Source organism: Oxyura jamaicensis, chromosome 2 (assembly GCF_011077185.1).
Source record: "Oxyura jamaicensis isolate SHBP4307 breed ruddy duck chromosome 2, BPBGC_Ojam_1.0, whole genome shotgun sequence".
Classification (NCBI taxonomy): domain Eukaryota; kingdom Metazoa; phylum Chordata; class Aves; order Anseriformes; family Anatidae; genus Oxyura; species Oxyura jamaicensis.
In genome coordinates, this window is record NC_048894.1 from 83,384,554 (window position 1) to 83,405,753 (window position 21,200).

At 37.2% G+C, this 21,200-nt stretch overlaps 1 protein-coding gene across 9 annotated transcripts in view; it reads left to right on the top strand.

The window, feature by feature from the left end:
- CTNND2 (catenin delta 2) overlaps window positions 1-21,200 on the top strand; it is a 647,710-nt gene that overhangs the window by 437,384 nt on the left and 189,126 nt on the right. For 7 of the 9 annotated variants that reach the window (XR_004748506.1, XM_035318757.1, XM_035318750.1 and 4 more), the window contains one exon: window positions 564-665. The exons of the other annotated variants lie outside the window; for them this stretch is intronic. Coding sequence is in view for 6 of the 7 variants with exons in the window: in XM_035318757.1 (XP_035174648.1) it covers window positions 564-665 (102 nt within the window). In the remaining variant the exon portion in view is untranslated. The remainder of the gene's footprint in view (window positions 1-563; window positions 666-21,200) is intronic. 9 annotated transcript variants of the gene reach the window in all.

The window sequence follows — 21,200 nt, forward strand, 5'->3', positions numbered from 1 at the left end:
TAATGCTGTGTTTACAAAGCATTTCCAGTTAGTCGTTATGGAAATGCAAGTTGCGTCCTTTCCCCATCTGGTTCTTTTTGTACAGGCTATGGCTTATTTTTGGTGAAATAATTTTTGGTGTATCTTTTTAAAGAGCTTATCTCTACTGTTGGTGGGTAGACTTCTCTCATAACAGAGCATGATGTCTCTTGACAGGAATTGCCAGCAGTGTGTGGACTTCAAGATACAGCTCTGTGCTCTACCACTCTAGCTGATGGGTATTCACAACAGCAGTCTAACCTTCTATGCACGCTTGCTGGTTTGCTGGTTAGGGTATGAAGGCTACTGTTTTTGACATCAAGGATCACAGCTGCTTTCTAGGTAGCAGACCAGTATTAGGAACCTAGAATAGGTGTTTAGTTCCAGGTGTGATATTGCAGCATGCTTTTTTGGGGTAATGAATGCATGGGGAAAATCTGTAAAGCCTGACTGGAAGTGGATTCTGAGCTGTATTCTGATCTACAGACTTGATTCCCCAAGCCATGTACAAGAGACCTGTGACAGCCTTTTCCCCTCTGTCTTAGAGAGAGCTTCACCATGCAGGCCTGCTACTTTGACATCAGTTACGAAGACCACAGGATGACCAAAAAGGGTGAAAAATCTGATGTCATTTTTGAGAATGAAAGGTAAATTCCACTCATTGTAGGCATTAACATCAGCTGAAAAAAGCAAAGCTTTCATTCAGACCCACAGATGAAAGTTCTTTTAATGTATTTTAATACATTAAATTTTAGATTTTAATATATTGCTATGGATATCTTTACTTCCCTGCAGTACTTATTGGTATTTGTCACACTTGTATCTGCCCAACACCAGTGTATCTGAGGGCCCATTCTGAGTGTAAACCTAATAGTTTGTGATAGGAATATGTCTGTAGAGCAAATAATGATGGTTCTGGGGGTTGCATGGTCCCCTCTAAATAAAATAAGAAAAACATTTCTGCCAACATTAATAACTACGTGCTGTAATGTTTAATCTTGAAACTAACACAAAAGTTTTTGGCATCCAGCATGAATGACTTTTGTGTTTGATGCAAGACAACTCCAGCAGCTGTGATCTGTACTTTAAACAAAGATACAGCAAACCTTTCTGCAGCTACACCTAGAGATGTATTACTTTCCTCTAGGGTTGTAGTATATGTTTCCCTGTGTAACGGGCTTTTTAATTCTATTTATAATTGCTTGACTGCTATGCATGGGGACAGATCACAGAAAGTTTCAGAAGGTGATATATGTACTACAGATGGATATATTCATGCTTGCCAAGGATCTCAGAGTATTGACATCCTTTCATGAATGTTTAGTTTTATCATTTCTAGTTGTTGCTTCTGAACTACTTGTTGTGTGAAAGGATTAAAAGAATAAATCCTGTTTTTTTTGTTGTTTGTTTTTTTTCAGTAGTCTTTTGGCAACTAAATGTACAGGACTGCAAATCCTTAATTAAAGTATTTTATCTCTAAGGAGCAAACCTTAAAGGCAACACAGATAAGACAGGTATTACAAGGTACATGGTATAGTAGCTAGCTGACAGCTCCAGACTGTTGGTCAGATATCAGCATTTCATAATTCATACCCTATTCCACTACCATAGTAGTTTATGGTGAAGTGGATCGCAAAGTTCTGACAGCAAAGATCTCTGTGATTTAGGAAAACTATGTTGGCTTCTTGCTTTCAACATTGTTGCTGACACAACATGGGCAGAAGCTAGACAGAGAAAAGGTCAAGATTAACTTAGTGTACTATCATAATATTTTGTCATATTTGACATGTTCAAAGCAATTTTAATTTCCATTAAGGTAGAATGTATAAGACACCTCAGTACTTTATAAGGGAATTAATAGTTAAATGGTAAATATACTAAAACATTTTTGCAGTCTTCCATTTTAAAAGACTCTAGTTACGGATAAATATAAATTATAACTTAGATCATTAGATAGTCCTGTATCCACAGAGCCCATGTTATGGCCCCAGGTGCTGAAAACCTTTAGGAATCCAAAGAAGTTTTTACTTAGAACATAGGTAAAGAAGCAACTGAGCTTATGTGGTGGTCTGAGTTTTGAGGTACCTGCATCTATGTACATTACATTCCAGTAGTAAATCACTTGTGTAAATACTTAAGGAATTAAACGTTCTTAGAGAAACTTAAGCATCTTTTACATATCTTGTTTTTCTCTCTGTGCATGTGAGAAAATGTAAATATCGATTACTGCTGAACTTATTTTCTTCAATAGGCCAAAGAATCATCAAGAGAAGAAGTGTTTGTTATGACACAAAGATGTTTTAGGTTTCTTAATATCTTTCTTTGCCACTCTGATCCCATTGAGCAAGTTACCTTAGTGTTGTGAGTGCTTACAATTGCACAGAACATCTGAGTAGCTTTGGAGTTTTCTGTTCTGTGATATAATTGGGTTGTTTTAAAACAAACAGACAAAAAAGTAAGAAGAAATAAACCATGCAGTTTCTTCCGCTTTACCCACGGCTTAATTATAAAAACAGAGTGAAGTCTATAAAAAATAGACTGAAGTTCTTGCCTGTTCTATTATCTATAGATGACACAAACATACTTGTGAAAGTGAAACATTTGAATTGGGAAGTACTTGGTCTTCCTTTCTCATGTTAATAGTCCTTCCTTATGCAACTAGTCAATTTCATTTCAAGAAATTTGCTTCTGCAAAGACTGGAGAATGAGGATTTGGGGAGTAGTCCATAAATCTCTCTGAAATTAAAGGCAAACGAACACATTTAATTAGTTTTACTTCTTTACCTGTGCTGGCCAAAAAACCTAGAAGCATACAAGTGATGTGGTTAGATAGGCCATCTATGTTAAGGAAATTTCTATTTTTTTTCTCTCTCAAAAAGAAAGGGGGAAAAAAATGGACTTAAAATTTTGTTATCTGTTCTATTAAATAGAAAAATAGCTTTATTCCTACCATGTTTACTTTTAAAGGATGAAAAGCTGAGAATGTTACTTGCATGTTGCTTTAGAAAATATGTACCACCATAGAGGGAAGAAATCAGTATTTTGTATCTTGTGGAGTAAACATTAAATTCAAAGAATCATTAAAACGGTAATAACCAATTCAGTAAAGTATTAATTATTCAGCAGTATACGAGCACCAAGACCATTTGCTTGAAAATGTAATGTTAATTCTAACTAACTAGAGAGACTTTATGTAGGACAAAATTGAAGATGGTTATCCCAGTAGTGGGTTTTGTTGTGAGGCTTTTTGTTGTTTGTTTTGTTTTTAATTACTAGCTTGGAGCTTTCTTGAAAAGAGCCTCAGGTTAGAATTGTAAAATCTTTCTACTTGGAATAGACTTCATGAGGTCCTAATCCAACTATATTCTCAATGCCACATCAGTACTGAATTTAGACCAGGTTGCTCAGGGCTTCTCTAGATGTTCCTTGAAAACCTCCAAGGACGAGGATCCTGAAGCCTACCTCAACAACCTCTTCCACTGCTTAATTCCCCTCCTACTGACCAATCTTTTCCTTACCTCAAGTCAGAGCCTTTCTTGTTTCAATTGATGACTGCTGCCTTTCATCCTTCACACACGGACCTGAGTAAAGAACCTAGCTCATTCTTCTGGGTGGTCTCCTATTTGATGATGGAAGGCTGCCGTTAGGTTCAGCCCACACCCAAAGCCATCTCTTCTTCATGTTACAGAAGCTGATTTTAGTCAGACTAAGACAAAAGCATTGGGTACATCAACCTTATCTGTACATGCAATTACCATTTTATCAGTGAGCTTGCATTTTCCTTGTTCCTCCTCCTTATTGTTCGTGTATCAGTAGGAGCTGTTTTCATTGCTTTGACACCTCTTGCACATCTCAACTCAAGCTGATCTTTAGCTTTCCTAATGGCACCCATGTATGACTGAGCAGTATTTCCGCATGCATTCATTGTAGCCTGTCCTTGTTTCCATCTCCTGTGCACATCGTTTTTGCATTGCAGCTCAGTGATCAGTTCCTCAAACTTTTTATATGTTAAGCTACCGTATATAATTTTGGTCTGTTCACTATTAAAACCTGAGGCTTTTTTCTGTCTGTTGCACCATTGTCCTTTGACAAGAGATGAGGATAAAATGCTAACAATAAATCAGTTGTTTGGTCTTCATTCTCCTTGTTTAATTTTACAAGTGAATATTAGTAAGGACAAGTCTGGATTTTTCTCAGGAGCTTGAACAAGGTTTCCGGTGATAACTGAATCTCGTCCATGTTTTGTTTCTTTGTGTGAAATTTATGCTGTTGCATTGGAAAAATGAAGACTATTTCAGTAATACTCTTCAAACTTGGAGACAAATTAGAAAAATATGGCCTGTCTGGAAGAAATTAGAAGATATATAGTCTTTGTGTGTCTGTGTACCATTTGATGTTGTCATGAATTCAGAGTAGCTAAAATAAAAGCTCGATCTTATAGGGGAAAAATATAAATGCTGTTTAAAGAATAATAATAAAAAAAAAAAACAGCAATGTAGCGATAGACAGCAAAGCATATGGTGCCAGGAGCTTGATGCTGGGAACAGTTCCACTCTGTCTTCATTATTAATCTGGAAAGAGCACAAGCATATGCTAACTTTAATTTTCTGTTTTGTTTCTTATAAATTGAAGAATATTGTAGTTACGAGTCAGGACAGAGGACAAAGCGATTTGGCACAACTTGAAGGAGTGGGGAGAGAAAGGAAGGGGGAGAGGGGAAGAAGGGAAGGGCAAAACAGTATTTCACTTGGAAATTGCAAACTAATATGATTAGGGGGAAATGAACTAAATTTATTTATTTAAAGATGGGGACATTCACATAGGAAATAGTGGTATTAAAAGAGACTCTTGGGACTCCTTGCTGGCTGCGGGATGGGAACATAAAGAGCTGGATTGCAGAGCCATCAGCTCATTGAGGAAGAGAGGAGTAATAGCTCTTTCCTATACAGACATGTTGCTGCTTCTCAGAAGAGGAGGAAGCATGTTAGATAGCGATTTTAAGGAAGGCTACTGGACTCTGTGACAGTTTTGAGGGGACATAGGCTTCTTAATTTTAGTTATTTGTGTTGTCAGTAATTTATTCCTCTGCACTTAAAAATAGTAATTTAAAAAATAATAATAATCAAACTTTAAGGGCTATGTTCAAACTTTGCAGGGAAAAAAGAGAAAAAATAAACACACATGGGAGAATCTGTCACAGCTGGAAGGATGTTCCAGGAAGTTATGAGCATGGTTAATGAAGTACTTTGGACTCTAAAGTAGAGCAGTGACTACAGGCATCCGTTAAACTTGGCCATTTGGCAATGTGCAAATGGCATCTGAATCTGTTTAAAAATGTGAACAACAGTTAACAGCAAAGCAAAGAGATAAGTCACACAGCAGCTGACCAGCATGAAGCTAGCTTGTGGTGTGACTGTATATGGCTTCCAGCAGCCCAGAATGCCAAGTGTGCTTCTTGAACTGATGCTCTTTGAGACATCAGGTACTTGCCCACCAGTACTGTGGGGACTGAACCTGGGGAATAGGCAGAGACCAGACTTTCCCATATGTTTGGGAAGGGCTAGATTTCAGCAACAGGTATCTTTATGGCAAGTAATATGCATCTCTTCCTTACTGCTTCCATACTGTGTGGAATAGTGATTTGGGTTTTATCTTTCAAAAAAAAAAATAAAATAGAATTTTAAATAAATGTGACCTAATAGAATAATTTCACAGCTTAAACTGTGATCTATCTACCTTGCTCACCTGAATCTTCATCTTTTTCTTTTGATTTCTTTCAAACTGTCCATAGATGTCATCAATAGAATAATGGACATCTCTGCTGCATTTTGATTATACCTGACATTTGCTTGATATGTGATGGTCTATATTGCTATCTTTATTCCCTATAACGTCTTAAAACTTTGCTTCTGTAGTGTATATATTGAACAAGTGCTTCTTAGAGCTTACCAACTAATGTTAACTTAATACCTTAATAAGTATGAATTCATTAAATGTTAAATTGATAATAATAAACTCAGATTCAGCAAATTAAGATATAACAAAACAGTTGATACCAAAATGGTTTTCTTTTAAATCAATCCTGTAGGGAAGTTCAGCAGCCATTGCATGCTGTACTCCTGTTACAATTTCTTCTGAAGATTTTTTTTTAAGAAACAGTCACTGCACATTAAGCTGGACAGCTGTCTACGCAGCACTTTGGTAGATTTCTGTGAGTTACTTTCTACAGGGTTTTCTGTAGAATAATATTATCATGCAGTTAAGAAATTAGCTTAATTCATGATGCATACAATTACAGATTCATGAGTGTAGTTACCTAGGAAAACACCTCTAGGTTGCAGATGTTGTCATAAATTTCTGATGTGATTTAATTACCACTGTATGTGACCTTTGTATTGCTTAAAATCGTGGAGCTGCTAGCAGAGGTTGGACTCTTGATTGTCATCTTAAAGCATCTTGCTCTGTATCTAAGTGGAGATGAACAAACTGGAAAATGTACTTGACTCGAAAAAAATAAAACTTAAGTAATTAAGTGAAAACAGTTTATAATGTACTATAACAATAGGTAAATAATTACTGAAAAGACAAGCTTCATGTCCATTTATTAATTAGTGTAATCCTCTTTATTTCAAAAACATAATATAGATAATCTTGGTATTTCTCTTAGTTGCTTTTTGAGTTTTTAAGGTTGTTTTTTTTTCTCCAGTCAGATTAATAAACTTACCCTATTGATAATTTTCAACTTCATATTTTGGCTTTTTCTATCAGCTCTTCGGTTGTCTCTCAAAAGCAATGATGCCTTAAGCCACAACTGCTCAGTCACTCACAAAATGTTAAAACATCCGTAAGATTTTTGCCTCTTAGGATAAAAAAAATCACTGGCAGTTCAAGGACTGTCAGGGACCTAGTGTTCTCTCCAGTATTGTTCTGAGTGAATTATTGTGTCTTGGTATTTCCCTGGAATCATCAAGTCTCCTCTCCAACCAGCCTGATTAAACAGGAAATGCATAATGAGAGTTCAAGCAAGGACCATCCAAGTTAGAACTGCTTTTCAGATTTCTACATGTTATGGTTTATTTAAAATAAAAATATTCTAATATACAAAATACAGGAGACCTTGAAAGTAAATCTTAGATTTAGTTGTTTACATACTTTTAGTTTATGTCTGTATAGTTCTGTGAAATTAACAAAATAAAGAAGAAAGTGTGACATTATCATACAGGTCAAAATCATTAAAATCAGAGAGGCTTATGGAATTCTGAAATGTGTGCCAGCTCAATGCTGAGGGTTCCAGATACTACCCAAGGTTAATTCAACTGCAGTACATGAGATTTCATGTCTCAAGATGGTAGTTAACGATCTTAATCTCTTTCCTCTCACAGCCTATTAACTGAGATTGGGGCACATCAACTTAAGAGAGGTAGGGTTGAGGCTCCAAATTTGTGGCTGCCCAATGTAATCATGAAAGTTTAGTAAGATGTTCGGTCATGGAGGGTTTGGGTCCTTTTTTAAAACAAGTTATAAGGAGAGCATTCAGTTGGGATGAATGTATATTCTGAGCATATTTTGGAAGCGTATGTTTGAGTTTCACGAAATACATGGATATGATTTCAATAAAAAGTAGTTACTACAAGATAGAAAGAGTAGCTACAATACTGTGTTTGTTAACAGTCACAGCATGATGGTCAGTGTACATTCACTTCAGTTTGCCTTTTTCTAAATTATATTCACTGATTAATATATATTAATGGTCTCATTTTATCTTATGCAGTCAGTAGTTAGAACAAGTTCAGTAAAAGGTTTTAAGAAGTGTCTCACACATTTTTATACAGTCTCAGATGGATTTAGATACTGGCTTTGGCCATACAACTGCTGAGTATGAACAAGTGACACTTTGACTACAGAATTCTTTAGGGGTCATGCAAATCATATAAATCTCTGGATTTATATGGGAAAAGTACCAAGAGACTGAACTCCTCAGCTAGCTTATTATCTGTACAGTTTTTCTCTAATCTTTCCTTCCTTTTGTCTGTTTCCATTTGTTTTGTTTTGCAGCAGTACTTTTTTCAGACAGTTTCATAATCTTTAGCTACTGTAAATGTTGTGTTAAATTTTGATGATTGCTGGTTTCATAGGAAATTGGGAAATCCTGGTCACTGTCTAGAGTTCCTTACTGTTCTCTGTATGTTTTTACAAAACAATCATTAGAAAATGGTGATCAGTTTAGCAAAACCCTTCTTAATGGGTTTCTCACTTGTAGTATTGCTGTCTCCTCCTACTAGGTAGAGTAGATTCAGATTTTATCATTTTTTTTGCAAGGACATGCCAGATGTGTGTTCAGATAAAGCCTTTCTAGGAATGTTACTGGGAATGCAGCAGGTGAGAGCGTCTTTACCTTTTGAGTAATCTGCTGAATCAGAGCCCAGAATGATGGTATGGGAGTGTCAGCCAAGAGAGAAAATTTAAAGCCCTGACTGATGCTTTTTAGTCAGTAAGAGTAGTGGTTTTTTTTTGTTTGTTTGTTTGTTTGTTTGTTTTTTCCCTCTTCTATTAGAATATTAGCTAGCCCAAAGTCTATTCATGCCTTACGCTGAAATAGATAATGATATGCTCTTCATGAGCATTTGGAGGCAGTTATTAGGTGACTGTTCTAATTCAGCGGTGACTGCATTCTTAAACCCTACTGTTTTATGCATCTTAGTAAGTTAATGTTTATAAAGTATTTTCAGCTCTCAAAATGAAATAAGAAATGCATAAAAATTCCTAAAGTTCTCCCTTAGATTTTTATTGATTTAGCACACTTAGAATGATTTAAATACTATCCTGCTGGTATGCATCAACTCCGTTCAAATGGTTCTTCCATTGTTGAGTCATCTTATGGACATGATACACTCTGCTTTAGGTGCCCTCTGAATTCCTTTCTGCCACTCCATATTTGGGATGGATGTTACTATTTTCTCTCTCTTTAGGTGAGATAAAAAACTACGCCTATCTCGAGCTTATGATCTAAGCCCACTCTAGAATTCTCCTCGTATTCCAACTTTGCTAACCTCTGCACATTTTCAACAACCAGCTTTCAAAGACCTCAGAAGCACATCTTGAAAATTAACCTTTCTCATCTTTTTAGGTCCTTTGTAGCTAGCTTTTCTCAAGCTTCTTCTGATAGCAGTACTACAGGGCTCCCCTTCTGCTGTCCTAAAGGAGGATTCATACTGCCTGTGGAGATAAAAGCATATTTATTACCCTTCTAAAGGTGTGGATTTTTTTTAAGCAATCTTATTTTTTATGTAGTTTCCTTCTCTGAAGTTGAGTGAGATTATGGAGGACATTTTTGCCTTCGTTTTTTACGTAGGGGTGTTGAAACGAAGTCACTGCTATGGAATGGCTCTTCAGTTAAGAGTTCAAACGAGCTTGCATGCCAGCAAAATCACCAGTTGCATGTTCTGTTATGCACTTCTGTTATGAACTGGTGGATTAAAAACTTAATATTAACCAGCAATGTGTGCTTGCAGCCCAGAAAGCCAGCTTTATCCTGGGCTGCATCAAAAGAAGCACAGCTAACAGGTGTGCTCTTATTTGACCCCATCTGGAGAACTGCTTTCATCTATAGGGTCCCCAGCATAAGAAAGACACAGACCTGTTAGAGCAGCTCCAGAGGAAGGCTGTGGATGTGATTTGAGGGCTGGAGTTCCTCTCCTGTGAAAAGTGGCTGAGAGAGTTGGGGTATTTAGCATAGGAGAAGAGAAGGCTCAGGGGAGATCTTATACCAGCCTTCCAGTACCTAAAGAGGGCCTACAGGAAAGCTGGGGAGGGACTCTGTGTCAGGGAGTGTAGTGCCACGACAAGGGGGAATGGATTTAAATTAAAAGAGGGTAGGTCTAGATTAGACATTCAGAAGAAATTCTTCACTCAGAGGGTGTTGAGGCACTGGCACAGGTTGCCCAGAGAAGCTGTGGATGCCCCATCCCTGGGATTGTTCAAGGCCAGGTTGGATGGGGCTTTGAGCAACCTGGTCCAGTGGGAAGAGTCCCTGCCCCTGGCAGGGGGCTTAGAACGTGGTGATCTTTAAGGTCACTCCCAACCCAAATAATTCTATGATTCTAAGACTCCTTAAGCAGTGGCTGCAATCAACAGTCACTGAGAGTACCTAATATCTCTGTTATACCCTGGTGTGATGTTCACCCACTCTACATAGAAGTGAAGTCACTTGTTACTGTGTATTTACTGAGTTTGCAGCTGCTGTGATCTCTTCCAACCTGTCTTAGAGTCAGGATAATGGTCAGGGAATCCTATGCTAGATTCTCCTTGTGGAATCCTGCAAGGTCAGTACCTACAGAGATTGAGGTGGTGAGTTCGGTAATTTGGTGTAATGTTAGACAACGCTCTATCATGCATCACTACCATAGGCTGTTGTACTTTGCCTGTATATACTGTGTCCTCCTTTTACATCTCCCAACCATTTTTCCTTCAAGATCCTAAGCATGTAGATCCTTGTTTGTTTGTTGCCTTTTAGGGCTGGACATTCTAGTTCATCTTAGTTCTTAGGCTTCCAGCATTTTTGTGGAGGCATGCGTACCTATTCTGGCTCAATTCATGGAGCCCTGTTTAAAGGACAATTTTTCATTTCCTGTTTTACTATTTCTTTGTCTTCTTTAATAGTTGATGTCTCAGTCTACACTGTGTGCTGCTGTTCTGCAGCCACCACGTTCTACCCATCCTGCACCACCACTCCTAAGTAAGAAGTTCTTGTGACTTTCTGCATTTGAAATACTAATAGGTTGATTCCCTTAAGTATCACATGAGCTCTGTCCCTTCAGTAGAAGCATCATTTTCAATATCTAGTGTCTCATATAGAAATGTCTCCACTCCCTAATGAAAAAGTGAACCACGCTTTTCAGCCAAACATCTTTGCGTTTGTCTGTTTACAGTCCTGTGAGGCCTATATGAGCACTGCTACATGGAAGACCTAGTCTTCATCTTTCCTTGCAGGGTTCTAGATTTTGCCTCTGGAACCTGTCTTCCCTGTTCCCGGTGTTTGTTTCCCATTGAGAGCAGAAGTGGAGGCTTCTCTCCAGTGCTTCTCACCTGGAGATCCAGAACCTCTGTGCCCTTCATGTGACCCTCACATCCAGTGAACAAGTCACTGCATAGTGTCTTTTGGTCTTGCAGACTCACCTGCCTGTCCGCTAGTTGCTAGGTGTCAGTCCCACTGTAACAACCAACCTTTTCCCTGTCAGGGGTCCCTAGTTCCAGAGCAGAAGGGTGCATGACTGTCTTTGGATACAGTATCTGTTTCCTCTTTGGCCTAATGCCCTCTTGCCTCATAATCTTGTGGGTGTTAGTCTGGACTTGATCTAGTTTTATGATACTTCCAAAAGTCTCCCCTACCAGTCTGATCGTCCTCTTTTTCAGAGGGACTGGGTTTCCATGTTTGGAACCAGACTGCTCACCAGTGTCTCTGAGAGAGCTACTCATGGGCTCTGTTTCTCTGAGCTCCTTGATTGCAGCCACCTCAACCAAGTTCCCTGAGATGTTGTCTGCACTATGATTTGCTCAGGCTGTTCTCTGCAGAGCAGGTACTTGTGAATTAGATGTGCAACAGTTGCCTTCTTGCTGGAATTCTGCCTTTATTTCTCTATCTGGATGTATAACAGCGGTTCTTTAAGATGTTTTATGCTTCGCGGTGATTCATCTGACTGCCTAATTACCAGATGTTGCCAGATCCCCACTGGATCCAAACTTCAATTCATCTTCTCAGCTCCCTTCTGTAGGCTTTCCTAACAGCTCTCCTCAGTCCATGCTAGAACCTGCCTTGCTCCAGGAAGGGCTTCTTGCCCAGCTTCTAGTTTTGTAGCTCTGGTTACATCTTCCTTCCCTCGCTTCTTCTCCCTACCACCCCCAGTGCTCTCCTGAGTGAGTTTCTGTCCTTGATCTTACAAGATTCAGAGATGAGACTGAATTCTGTTGATACAAGAGGGTCAAAAGAAAAACATGTAAATATTTAATGTTGCACAAAGTAATATATTCATGTAGTGTGTTTTAAAATACCAGGAAAAAATAGGACTCTACCTTTGAAAATAGCAAGAGCATTGAACGACATGCTGTAGACAAAACAGAATTCATGACAGTTTTAATTTCAGTGTAAAGAAGCAATTTACTGGGGGGAATTCTATTAGGTGCTTTTTGTCTTTAATTATCAATTGTAAGCTACAAAAAAAAAAAAAAAGAAAAAAAAGAAAAACAATAACTCACAACTTCCCAACTATAAGGGAATCGGGCCAAAACCATCTTTGTCCTCTGAGAAATCAGGAATACTTGAGTGAGTCAGGTCACAGCTTGAGGTTGTCTTGCTGCCCTTATCCACAACATACACATTGATCTGCAGTCACTTCATTTTTGAGGCTGTTCTTGGAGTTGATAGGTTTTGGGTGGGTCCATTTTCTTTGGGCAATCTCCAACTTTGCTCCCCAGGCACTTCCTGTGATCTCTCCTCAGCTCTGAAACCAGGATGATTAAATAAGTTGTTATCAAGAGCACTGGGCTGTTGGTTGGGCCATGCAGCCATGTATCCGTCTGGTATTTCCTGGCTTTTTTGAAGGGACAGTTCATGAATTTCAGAAACTGCACCCTTGGCCTCTCCAGAATAGCTTTAACCACATGAGGACAATGAACTTTTGCCCCAGTGGTCCTACCACAAACAGGTAAAGTGCGTGTGCACTCTTACCCTCTCACATGATAAAACTCCCAATTTAATTAAAGGGAATTCTGTGGCTTAATTCCATGACTGGCTTGAAACATCCTAAACTGTGAATAGCTATTGTGTTTCTTCAGGGGCTCACAGCTGTTTCACAGAAACTCTTCCTGAGCTTTCACCCCCATGTTTTGTTTTTCCACTACTGTGAGTACACATTTGTGTTTGCTTCCAGTATAACAGTGCATTATTCGTGTTTCCTTTTGCTCAGAATATATTACTTGTGTTTTCAGAGATACTTTGTGTGAGGCTGAGTTTTGTATAAGAAAGGGTACATAGCTACTGAACACTGAAATATTCAGCAGTGTTCCAACAGAACAGATTTGACATACAGATGTGTAAATGACAAGAATTTTGCGAATATACAAGACGTAAAGCACTGTTTCACTTACTTATCCCTATTTTATCTTGCTGTATTTATTCATTTGTAGTCTGGATGTTTTCCTAAAAAGGCTGTTTCAGACTTTATAAATTTCCAGCAATCATAAATCTTCCGTGACCATTGTTTCAGTGTAGTTGTCTTGATGTGTATTTGTACTACAGGAAAACTGAACACAGATATATAATTCTGGCATTTCTTGGCCTACAAATTCTCTGTCTGGTAATTTAAATATTTTAGTAGTATGTTGGGGTTTTAATATGTTTACGTGAAATCTGTTAGTATTTAGTTTTGCATTTCATACTGTGCCTCATGAAATGTGACTCAAATGAATTCACATATTTTCAGTTTGAGGTTGTCATCAATTCTGAGAGCTTGTGAAAGGCATGATTATTAAAGCTGGTGGTTTAGGTTCTGGATTTTTATTTTTTAAATAATCTCTATATCTGATCATTCTAGATGACACGTCCTCATTAACAAAGCAGAAGAGGGAGTGAGGAAGCCTGGCAGTAAAAGCTGTGCATAATTCTTGTTTGGAAGCCTTTTTCTTAGTATGTCCAGATAAGCACCAAAATAATAATAATAATAAAATTTACTCTCTAGCTTTTTTATATTACTTGCAAATTGATAATACGTAGAAAAAGAATGATAAGAAGTAATTATAAAGAATGATAGTGGATGGCAAATCAGATATTTTAGAAAATCAGATATTTTAGAGATACGGTATTAGAGCTACTGTAGTTAAAGCTAAACAGGATAACATACAAGAAAAATATTCTTCAGAATTAGTCCAAAGATAAATTTAACATGACAAAGTAAATGCTAATGGAAATTTTCTGTATGTATTATGTTTGCAAGAATGTTGCTATTCCTTTGGGTATCCAGAATGTTACTGTTTTCCAGTTTGTCTGAGGAACATTTGTCAAAAGAATGTAAATAATTGTGTTTTTATCTAAATCAAATTTTTACTCTTCAATGAACAAGCAAATTGCAAAATCTGAAAATAACGGAGAAGTAGATCACAAACCTTTGTGGCTAGTTAAAAGAAATCTGAATTTTCTCTTTAACATAAGATTAATATTAAAATCTATAATAGCAACTAGTTTTACAACTTGACTTCTCATGATCCAGTTTGAGTTTTCCAATGAAAAGACCAAAGCAGGAAAAACAAAGCCAAAGCTCTATACACTAGAAGTGAGCTGTTAGTGAACAGAGAAGTGCAATACATTAGAAGGGAATTACGTTCCAAAGCACAACATGCTTGCGCATCTCAATATTGACATTGCAGCTCCTCTAAAAATCAGATACTCTTCTTTCTTTTAATATCTTGTTCCAGAAACTACTGTTGTGTTTAATTTTGCGCCTCTTTTTCTTTAGCTTACTCTGTTTTTCATCATGTTATTAATATGAATTATGCATGCTGTTAGGAAAGAATAAGACGACAAGGTTTGCCAACACGTATATGCAGGACGTGATCTGAATCTTCATAATTCCTGTTGGAGATAGAACTTGGAACGTTCAGGGTGGCTCAATCCAATTTACAAATGTTTTCCTCTCCCCTATAATATTTATAGATTGTACGTGAAGAAGCATGGGATAGGACTAGTAAGAAGTTCTGATTTGCAGTATTTAGATTTAAAAGTTCTTCACTGTCCAATCACTGGCCTAACCTTGATTTTAGTTCAAAGTTTGCATTTTTTAAAAAAAAAAAAAAAAGAAGAAGAAGAAATGTTATTTTGAGAGACTGTGCTAAATCTGATCTTTTCTTTCCTTAACATTTGCAGAGCTGTAAATGAAACTGGTGTTCTCAAATTTGGAGCTCAGCCCTAATCCCAGCCCATCATCCAGTAGATAGTAAATATTTCTCAAATTATCAATGAAATTCGAAATTAGAGATGTCTTCTCTGATTTTGAATTTTCTTAAAGGATTTTTCTACAACTCTAATAATTAGGCATTGAATTTTTAGAGGTGGGAAGAATGTGAATGCAGCCTTTAAACATCATTAATCACCAAGTGAATCTATCTAGTGAAAAGATGCAAGAATGATTCATGTGTCAAAGTGGTTAAGAAATGACAATTTTTATTTTTAAGATTTTTAAAATTCATAATAAATACATTTTTATGAATGCTAACTCAGAATTATGACATAAATTCAAGTTCTAACTTCTATTAAAATACGTTCTATTTTTTAAAAGCAAGCAGGTTTTAGGCCTTGTCCTTCATTAACTAAATGTACTAAATGCAGTGAGTCTAATATAGTGTTTACATAATATCCATAACAGAGGATAAACATTTCCAAACCTGTCTACAGAAATGGGTCTCCATCTTTTTGGTTTACTCTTTTTTTGTGTGTGATGAAGACTGACTCAGAAATCTTGGCCTATAAGGTTTCCATGTTTCCCATTCTCATTTGCTTGATTTTACAAAGAAAATTTCCAGTTTTCCTTTGCTGTATAAGAGGTGACCTACTATTCAGCCATGTCACTGAGAGAAACGCCAAGCTCTGTAAATGGTAGCTGTTAACTTTGTTGCTGCCTTAAACTCTACTGCTTGCAATCTGATTCCTGATGTTCTTAATGTCATAACCATACGTGCCATTTCTCAGTCCATAACTAGCTCTTGAACTGGGAAAATATCACTTGTGCTCTCTCTTATCAGTAAAAATGATGTCATCTCTGGAACCAGACATCCTGAAATCAAGATAACCTTAGAAATAACAAGACCTTACGTGGGATCGAGAAGAACATAATATAGCAGTTTGTTGAAAATGTCCTCAGTATCACATTGCTCATGCAGGCTTTGCCAACAGTCAGTTCAACCTGTGAATCACAGTGTTTGTTGTGCTAGAGAATCACTTCTTTCTGAATTTCTTTGCCAGCTGCGCAATCTCCGTCAAAACATTTGAAGATGATGTGAAAAGTTTTCATGTTCCCTCCTTCTCTTTTTTGAGAGAAGGGGAAATGAACTTACCATAGGATCCATCTCAAACTGTAGTATTGGTGGCAAAAGATACAGAGCAACTACTAAATGAAGCATAACAGATTGCCAGGACTAGATAATGTTCATCCAAAAATAATAGCCCAACTGTAGGCTATAGTGCTGGGACTTTTTCTTCTTTTAGCCTCAGGGAACTGTCTAATTATTAGAATGGGTTGGGTTGGAAGCTTAAAGATCATCTAGTCTCTGCCATGGTCAGGGACATCTTTCACTAAATCAGGTTGCCCAAAGCCCTATCCAACCTGACTTCAAATGATTATGTAGATGGGGTATTCACAACATGATGCCTGCTTTCTAAAAGAGCTTCAAAGTAGACGTAGACAGCTCCTATCGGTATCCCATTTGTATCAAACTAATAGAAATAGTAATCCAGAATTACAGAATCATTAAGCTTAGAAAAGAGCTCCAAGATCATCAAGTCCAACCCTTAACCTAGCAAGAACACAAATTAGGAGTTCGGGTGCTAAAATAATAAACTGAGAGAGTAAATATACTTTTTAAAGAAAAAAAAAAATATGCCACACCAAAATCAGATGAAATCCATTTGGGGTAAGTATAAAAGTGATGTATGTAGGAAAAAATCTGACCTTCACATATATAGAGATGGGTTTTAACCTGATATGAGGCAAGGACAACAGCCTTATGAAGATAATAATTTATTCCATTGTGGCTTTTCTGTTGTCAATGCAACCATGAAAAGGTGGTGGTACTTGAAAAGAGTGAGGTAAGCATTAGCCTGACCTAGAATGTTTTTTCCTGCATGCCAGCGTAGAACTTAGCATGAGGTTTTTAACAACTTTGATTTGCTTAATGAGTTCCTTAGCATTTCAAATTGTGAGCCCAGAAGTACATCCTGAATTTGGCAGTGCTGTCTGCTACCTCTTGTTGCAGGTCTGTTTCTCTTCATCAAATCCTCCAGTATCTAGCTAAAAATTTCCAAGCGATATTCAGAGCCAGTGATGTTGGTTTTATTGAAATAACAATGAGCTTCAGGCTGAAAAACTCACTGACCATTTCATTTTTCTGGACGTAATACGGGTTAATATTAACAGAATAAGCCATGGGTTAATGTATGTATTCCATGTTCTTTTTGGATACAGAAGATAAGTCATGCATCGGGAGAATCTAAAAGTGCCTTTGCTTTCACTACTACTCTTGTCAAAACAATGGGCCTTAATTTGTGATGCAGTAAAAGGCTCTAGTCTGTATGCAGTAGTTCATAAAGCTGTCTTAAAAACTAATCCACTAGTAAGCAATATCTTCTTTCTAGAGAACCTTTCCACCAATAAAGCAAGACCTTTTTTGTTAGCCTTAATGGCCCAGATTTACCACATCCTGTTCTTTCTTTTGTGGAAATGTTAGTCCTTATATCTGTCTTAGGAGCTTTTGCTTTGCACTTCCTAGATGAAGCTAACAAGTGTGCCCCAAGTAGCCTTTCAGATCACAACTGTGGTTCATACTCTATCAACTTCCCTTTTTTATACTGTCCCAACAGCTTCAGGCTAACTTAAAACATCTAACTGATAAGTACAAATACATCATCCACAGCAGTTTGACACTTAAAAATGCAGAAGCCTGAAGATTATAGACAAAACTAATAGTCTAGATAAAATGTACATTTGTACAACAAAACAGTAGAAAAATGAAAAAAAAAAAAGCTAGAAAATCTGAATACTCATTCATGCTGTTTGTGGTAGAGATAAATTTTAATGCCTTCACACTCCAGAGCAGCAAAAAATCCATTAGCACGCAGATTCTCACAGTCATTGACTGTGTGGGAAGATACAGATGGTTTTTTTTCTCCATTGCAACAATATCACTAACAGCAGGAGCCGAAACATACTATGTCATGTCAACCTGAAACAAATTAGGATTTAAGAATCTAATAAAGTTGGGATTGCTCAGTAGTGCAGTTTGCTAACAGAATGTCATTGCACACAAATGGTATGTGTTCAGAGCTGGGTAGCTCTGGCAGTTAAGACACATGCATTTCCCTGATGAGCTGGGATGCCAGCAGCAACCCCACTGCAAGTTTTATTTTGATGTGCTGATCCCAAATTTTCCTTGGCATTGGATGGTAAAAGAGCTTTATGGCCAAACAACTGAACTGAAGTTCCACTAAGAAAAATACTTGGAAGCCTGTCAAAATATGCCAAGTTCAAGGGTTACTGTACTTTAAGTGACTGATGCTATCTATGTTGCACAGATTCAAATAAAAACGTGTTGGTATATTCTGTGCAATACCAGGTTAAGTTGTTGTTTAAATTTTTTTTATTAGTCTTTTTTCTTAAGTGCCAACATATTAGTTTTATAGTTTTTCTGTATTACTTCTGTTACAATGAGAAAGAAACCAAGAAATCTAATGGACAGAAAACTCTCACTTTATTATCAAGAATTTTAAATGTTTGCATTTTTGCTTCTTATATAATGTCAGGGATGGGAAACACTAAAGAATGTACTCAGTTTCCTATGCAGCTATTTTAAATTTGATTTGAAGCTTGTGGTCACAGCCCCATATGTACAGGTTATATATATATATATATATATGTATATATATATATTTATATAAAGAGATACTAATGGTATAAAATGTCCCTCTTTTTTATTAGTGGGGAAGAAAAAAAAATCATATAAGTGCATACTGTATCAATGGCAGACAGTCATTATATGCTATATATACTCTATACTACACTTTAATAAATAATGAATGCAAGCACATGTTATTTTTCCCAAATTGGCTGTCCTCAAGTCAGTTAGTTGTTTTGTGAAGCAGAACATGCAGCTATCTCATTCTGGCTTATAAATTGCACTTTAGGATGCTCGTGTACAGACATAGCTCTTCTGTGTAGTAGTAGTATCAGTTTGACCTCCTTCCAATTACAAAGATTTTTTTTTAAACTCATGTGTTTAAAAACATAAAGATTGTCATATATATTAGATGCTATCTTTTCATGCAGTGCAAAGACCTATCTGCTCGTGAATTGGCTTCATAATATGAGGAACAGAACATATGCCATATATGAACTAAAATAAATGTTTTTACAATTACCTTTCCAGTAAAATACAAAAGGTAAGTTAAATGTATCTTAGAAAAAAATGTGTGTCGCTAGGGTCCAGTTGAATGGTAGAGAGACAGCTTTTTCTTTTTACTCTCATTTTGCTTAATGGTCAGTTTACAAGTTTGTGCTATTTTAAATGTTGATGGTAAAGCTCTGGTGATGATGTACTTTTTCCCATTTCTGTGCCATACTAGACATTTGGAGATCATTATCTTCTAGTATACTGATAGGTCCACAAAATTTAGCACTACTAATTGCCAGTTTTGATATGTATGGAAAGATCGTAGAAAGAAGAGAATAAAGTGTCTGTAACTCATAAGATTTTCTGTGTATGTACACAAGATCAATAGCTATGTAAAGGAGAAAACTTCTCTGCTACTTTCTTTTCTGTCACTCAATTAAAAGCAGTAGCAGAACTTCTATATGGGAATTATTTTATTTAAAGACACCCCATGCAGTTTATTTAGAGACACCCTGATACTTGCAGGCCAGTTTGCTCGGAATATACCTGAAACCAAGTCTTTACAGAAAGCAGGTCATTATTTAATTTTTCTGGGCAGCCCTTTGACAAGTCCTTAGCTCCCAGCACTAGGAAATGAATCACACATCTCACCAAGAATTGTAAGGTTTTTAGGCTTTATTATTCTAATTGTCAATCACTTTTGTGGTGGATGGTCTTACACTCTTCTGACATCCCATCTGAATTTCAGCAGTAGTCAACATTAAAAAAATAATTGTGCAATATGCTTCAGAACATCGCATAAAAGTATTCATAATTTGTGCATTGTTCTGTCTCCATTACAGCTGCAGAGGAGTTTGAATACTCAGGATTTCTAATAGCTGGAATTTCATTACGAACATTAAAAATGTGTTAAGATTTTTACAGGAGTCTTTAAAACCTCTGCAGATGTCAGGGTAGAGGGAGATGTGACATTCTGCAACTTAGGCATTAGGTAGTGGTGGGTGCCATGCCTTTTATTTGTTTGTTTATTTTTAAGAGCAGTTTCATTTCCAAACTAATATAGAATTTCAGTTCCCACTCAGACTTTTTCTGTTTTTCATCATGCTGTTGTTTTCCCAAAGTGGGCATCCCTTCTCCCTTTGCCAAGCAACTAAATGTACATTCCTGTCCTCCCCAAGCTCCCAGAAGAGCAGGTGGTACGAGTGTGGGGCGATCAACCTGCCGCTGAGGAGCTGCTAAATGAAGTAACAGGGATCTGCTCTCTCAGAAAAGAAAGTATGAAATGACAGCTTCTTCTGTAATGAAGTTCATGTACAATCTTGCTATTCTGTAGCACATATGAAGTAAATTGAGATTGCTTACCTATGTCTGAAGGAGCTGTAATAACTCAGTTGCAGTGCACTATGGAATAAAGGAAGCAGATGTGGATTGACCAGGTCCATGAGGTTCAAAAGTGTTGCAGAGTCCTTAAAGCAAGCTCTATAATGCCAGTTATTTGCCTTATGACAGCAGGCCTGGCAATGAAAGGCAAGAAAATCATCTTCCCTCCCCACCCTTACCTACAGAAATAGCAGGAGAGACCTCTTCTCACCGTAGTCCCTACTGAATGGAATTGGCATCGGTCGTTTCAGTCTGACTTCACAGTCCACTCTACTCGATTCAGGGAAGGAAGTGCATGTATCTCAGTGATGAGAAAAATTGGTTTACATCTTCCTGGAGTTGGTGAACTATAAGCTTAATCTGAGAGCAGAGAAGTGAATGCGTCAAAGGAGCTGTGCACTCACCTTTCGGTGTGATTTTGATGCTTTGGTGCCAGAAGGATAGCTTACACCTGATTTTTTCATACAATTAAGCTGACAGGAAGTTTGAAAAAAAAATAATCCATAATTAAGTTTTATTTTGTTCCTAAGCAGTTTCTTATGACAAGATTAAAGCTGTGTGGGAGAATGAGCTCTTCTCATTGTACAAAGTGAGATTGGATAAAACTGCTGCAGCCATATCAGCAGCTATTTCATGTTGCGGGCATGATCCTG